The 5,099-nt window shown below is 44.6% G+C and overlaps 1 protein-coding gene across 1 annotated transcript; it reads left to right on the plus strand.

The window, feature by feature from the left end:
• Positions 1-1,457: 1,457 nt before the first annotated feature.
• Defb136 (defensin beta 136) lies at positions 1,458-2,302 on the plus strand. The gene is made up of 2 exons (XM_051160685.1): positions 1,458-1,512; positions 2,130-2,302. Exons 1-2 carry the CDS (start codon positions 1,458-1,460, stop codon positions 2,300-2,302), a joined length of 228 nt encoding a protein of 75 aa, XP_051016642.1.
• The last annotated feature ends 2,797 nt before the right edge of the window (positions 2,303-5,099 follow it).

Raw genomic sequence — 5,099 nt, forward strand, 5'->3', positions numbered from 1 at the left:
GCATCAGTGGAGACCAGAGTAAAACTCTTTCTTCAGGATTTTGCCTTCACCAAGGGGGCATTTGGACGTCTCTGGAAGAGAAAGGAAGACAGCCATTATGACGGAGCTTAGTAATAATGGTGAGTACTTACAGTATCCCAGCATGAGTGCCAGCAGGGTAGTCGAGCTGATAAAGCACTAGGAATGAAAGCATCACAACTGATTCCCCCACAACTCACATAAAGGGTGGAAGGAAGGACACAATTCCACAAAGTCTTCCTTTGACCTCCACACCCATGTTGAAGACATACACACGCACACACTCGTGCACATGCACACTGATAATATTTTTAAAGTAAGGTATACTACCATGAATACATTTTTAAATTTTTATCCTTATATCTCTTTTTTTTTTTTTTTTTTTTTTAAGGAAGAAAGAAATGCAAAAAGCAAAAAAAAAAAAAAAAAAGAATTTTCCACAATGCCTGGGGTTTCGGAGAAGATGAAGCAGGAGCTGAGGTACTAAAGTCTTCAAGAGAGTATGCCTTCAAAGCAGAGCTGTAGGCAAGAAGACTATGCCTTCCTGCCATCTTACAGATTGCAGCCCGTGGGCCACTTGGCAGCAAGCCTACCCCAAAGGGCAGAACAAAATCAAAGTGTCAGTCATCTATCACTGCCCCCAAGCCGTGTAGGCCCACTGGCTCTTTCCAAGGGTCACATATTTAGCTCCAGGGAAGTCTTGTTCAGTTGTACCTCTGGATCCAGGCAGCCAACCTTGCACACAGCACATAACTGTCCCTCCTATGAGAACTCAGAATGAGCTCCAACCCAACCACCCCCAAATTAGAGCTTCTGCCTGACCCCAGAAGCCCTCACACCCTCATTGGTATCTCAAGCCAGCCATTTGGAGAAGGAAGCTCACCTGGGCACTTTTCTACAGCAGTTCCTGGCCAGGTGAGTAAGTAGGACAATGAGAAAGGACATTTTCCCTTCTCTACTCTCTGAGCAAACCCTTTGCTCTCAGTCAAGCCCTGTTGACATGTTAAGACCCTTTTGCTTCTTGGAACCCTGGGATCATTTCTTATTTGTGTCCTCCCCAGTCTTGGGCTGCCTGTGTCCTGCCCTAGTATTTCTGGGACCCAGGGCTCTCAATATGACTTGAAGGCACATGGTGTAGCTATTTTCTTCTGAATTTCCAAGAAGTGAGAGGGAACATGCTTAGGCTTGGCATGGGGTGTCTTGCTCCGCTGGTGGGGACACCCTGCCCTTAGCTGAGCACTTTCATGTCACGTGCTCCGAGAAAACGAAGGTGGTGACGAATGGCACAGGGTCTCTCTCCTCTTCTTTTGACCCCTATAGAAGCTGTGATCTTCCTGGAAGAGTGAGCCAGGATCCAGCCCCACCCAGCCCAGAGTGTCTCTAGGAACAAGGCTCCCAGACGGCTGTCTAGGCAGTTCTGGCTCCAACCCTCCACAGCTATGCACCTGCATCTTTCAGGTTTCCTGTTCTTCTTGGTGATCTTACTGCCTGCAGGTAGGAGGTGGAGACTATGAGTTTGACTATTAAAAGGTCTTCTAAGGGCTTGGATCCTCAAATTTTAGACAGACAGACAGACCTATGGGTATAAGCACAGCATGGGAAGTGCCACTCACAGGAGATGGGCCAATGGGTTAGGGCTAGGATGTGAATAAGGAGGGTCTTTCTCTATACTATCCGCCTTTCACTATTTCCTGAAGACCTGCAGAATCTTTAAAAGGGGGGGGGGAGCCCATTTCACTATGCATTTCATGATGCGTACATCCCTACTCAGCCACCAAATTCTTATTGTTTGTTTTTAATTCGGAATCTCTCTATGTAGCCTCTGGCTATCCTGGAACTAGCTATGTAGATCAGGCTGGCTTGGAACTCCTAGAGATCCACCTGCCTCTGCCTTTAGAGTGCTGGGATTAAAGGCCTCCTCCAACATGCCCAGGCTCGGTCCCTCTTCATAGACATGGACGCCACAGTCTTACTGGATGTGATGGGAAGAAAGAGGATGAGTCCCAGAAGGAGAATCAACAGATACCAAACTCTCCATCAGCAGAAGAAAACGAGGTTGGGTTTGCTCCTAGCCTCCTGAGGATTGACCTGTGGTCTCTCTGTTCCCTCAGGCAACTGTATGGTTGGGAACAACGGTGTCGACCTTCGAACATGCACTGAAATCAACGGGGTTTGTTTCTTCGGCTGTAGGCCAGGATGGACATGGATTGCGTTCTGTAACAACATACTGTCCTGCTGTAAAAAGGATACAATGTTTTTACCTCCTCAGTCCAAAGTTATATGACCTGTGCTCCTCAGCTCCAATTAAAAGGCTGTGTGAATGACCAAAAGCTCTCAGTCTGTCTGTGAGGTCCAAGAGCTCATTAAGAGATATTTTGTGGGTGGCAGATACAATGACACAGGCCAAATTTCTGTTTACTGCCAGAATTCCAGACGTACTTTGTAAAGAAGCATTGTAGCGTATGGCACTTCCCAGTGCTTCTTGTTTTAAATCATAAATTCCTGCTTCAAATTCAACTGCTTGGGGCTGGAGAATTGGCTCAGTGGCCAAGAGCACTGGCTGCTCTTCCAGAGGACCTGGGTTTGACTTGCAGCACCCATAAGGTAAACTCACGGCCATCTGTGACTCCAGTTCCGGGGGATAGGATGCTCTCTCCTGGCTTCTGCAGGCACTTCACATGTGTGGTACACAGAGACACAGGCATGCAGGCTAGACAGCACATACATTAAGTTAAATTAAATTAAAAACAAAAACCGAACTCAACTGCTCCATACAAGTCCACAGGCCCAAGGAAATGACAGTCTCTGAAGATGAGAATAAAAGACGAGAGTGAAAGACAATAGCTGCCATAAGGCTATCACCAGCCTTTAAACTGTTCTGCATATATCAGATTATTTAATCCTCAAAACATAATCTGACTTCTTCAAATGATGGATCTTTTTTCCAAGATCACACGAGCAGTAAATTAGTGTGCCTTGGATTTGTACCCAGTCCATCTTCAATTTTTGTGTTTATTTATTTATTTATTTATTTATTTCCCCAGGAAAGAGCAGACCAATTGGTTCCCCAATACCAAATGGTCAGCCCTGAGAAACATATACATACAAGGAATATGTGAACTGAAAAGGTTGTATTTACATATTTGGGAATACACAGACACAGACACACACACACACACAGACACAGACACACACACACACACACACACAGACACACACACACACAGACACACACACACACACACACACACTACCCCAGTCCGTCTTAACTGGGTCTGCTTTTGGCTGCACTGAATTGCTTTTCACTTGGGAAGTACAGAAGTTTGGCTGGGCTCTAGTTTCAATGAGTAATTACGAATCCAACTGGACCCCTGAAATAATAACTCATCAGAACCTTTTAAAGCTCAAAGTGATAAAGCTCTGCTTTCTAAGTTCCGTTTCTGAGTGTTGACACAGGCCCTTGACCTTAAGTTGCCCCACACCTGACATTATTACTTCTGCCCATGCAGCAAGACACTCAGGCTTAGGGTGAAGCTGTCCACGTCCACACTGTTGTCTTCTGCTGAGGTGTTTCCTTACTATCCATTCCCATGTGCCTCTCCCCCAGGGCAAGAACTACATGGCCCCATCAAGATCCTTGTAATTCACTGGGGAGCAGGGTGAGCGGTTGGCAGCCTCTTGTCGGGAGTAGCCACAGGGACACTCTGTGGGCACAACAGGAAGGAACCACATGTCCACAGGCCTACAGCTTCCAGCCCTCAAACTTCCAGCAAAGAAAGTCTTGATGAGTTCACACAGCTAGACTCTAATGACGTAAGAGTTTGGTTAGCCCCTTTGAGACCTATAGTTTGTGGCTGCTTATGTTGGCTCCTTAAAGCCTGTCATCTTACCAAAAAAAAAGGGGGGGGGGATGGGAGTGATACAAACATTTGTAAAATAATGTAATGAAATTAACATAAAAATAGAAAATGAAGCCAGGTATAGTGGCACACACCTGCAATCCAGCAGAAACAGGGTAATCAAAAGTTCACGGGTAACCTGAGTCATATGACACTCTGTCTGAAAAAGTAAAAATAATACATAAGATAAATAAAAATGAAAAGGAGCAAAAATGTTTTCATCAGAGTTCACATTTTCCTTATGGTCTCCAACGTCATAATAACATTGGTCAATAATTCGAAGGTGTTTCTCTAACTTTGACAGTTAAGTGCAAACAAAGGACACAGAATTCTCTCCAGTAGAATACAGAAAACACTTAGATCTTCAAAAGTATGATTCTCAGAGGGCCATACATACCATGAGCCTCATCATGAGAGTGTTTGTGTGACAAGTACAAGAGCCCACGTTTAACCCCAGGACCACAAAATACTATTTTTTTTAATTGAAAATCCAAATAAAGAACAAATAGAGTATTTAACTACCATGGTCCAAAGATTCAAGGATGGTTAAATACATGTAAATTCAAAGAATGAGCATTCACCCCCAAGTCCTATGTTGCCAGTATTAATGCATTGTCTGCTTGATTTCAGCTGATCTTCCCCAACCTAGTGGCATCCTTATGAGTTAATGGTAGGGCCAAATGAAACCCTCGTACAGCATTCTGCCTTCTTTTACTGTTTTTCCTCCTCAGCAGTGCTGGTATCTATACGTTCACACTTGACATGTACAATAGGAAAAAAGAGACGGGTGCAGACAGGAGAAGGGGGTGGGAGTGGGGCAAGAAAGCACCTAAGCTGTTTGTCCATTCTTAAAAGGGAGTAAACAGCTGGTTTGCTAACCTGTGTCGACCCCTGAGTACCTTTCAGGCTCTTTTCCCTTGATGAATGAATGAATGAATGAATGAATGAATGACCACAAACAGTCATAAAGATCCAAACCAAATAATTATGAGTTTGATGGATAGCAATCCATATAAATACCAAAAAGTTACATGTACCCCACAAATCTTGTTATTCTGAAACTCCAATGGCCACGGCTTCTTTCCAGGGCCTGGGCTGTATGCTACATGAAACATGCTTTATGAATTATGACTCCTTCTTGCCACCATGTGGCAGCCATCGTCTGTTTCACCTCCTCAGCCT

The sequence above is a fragment of the Acomys russatus genome, chromosome 18, assembly GCF_903995435.1.
Source record: "Acomys russatus chromosome 18, mAcoRus1.1, whole genome shotgun sequence".
In the NCBI taxonomy this organism is placed as follows: Eukaryota; Metazoa; Chordata; class Mammalia; order Rodentia; family Muridae; genus Acomys; species Acomys russatus.

Bases quoted from the DNA above. Each gene is read 5' to 3' on its own strand.
- Defb136 (XM_051160685.1), top strand. From the start codon at position 1,458: ATGCACCTGCATCTTTCAGGTTTCCTGTTCTTCTTGGTGATCTTACTG. The intron at 1,513-2,129 runs GTAGGAGGTGGA...CTGTTCCCTCAG, and splicing joins GGTGATCTTACTGCCTGCAG to GCAACTGTATGGTTGGGAAC.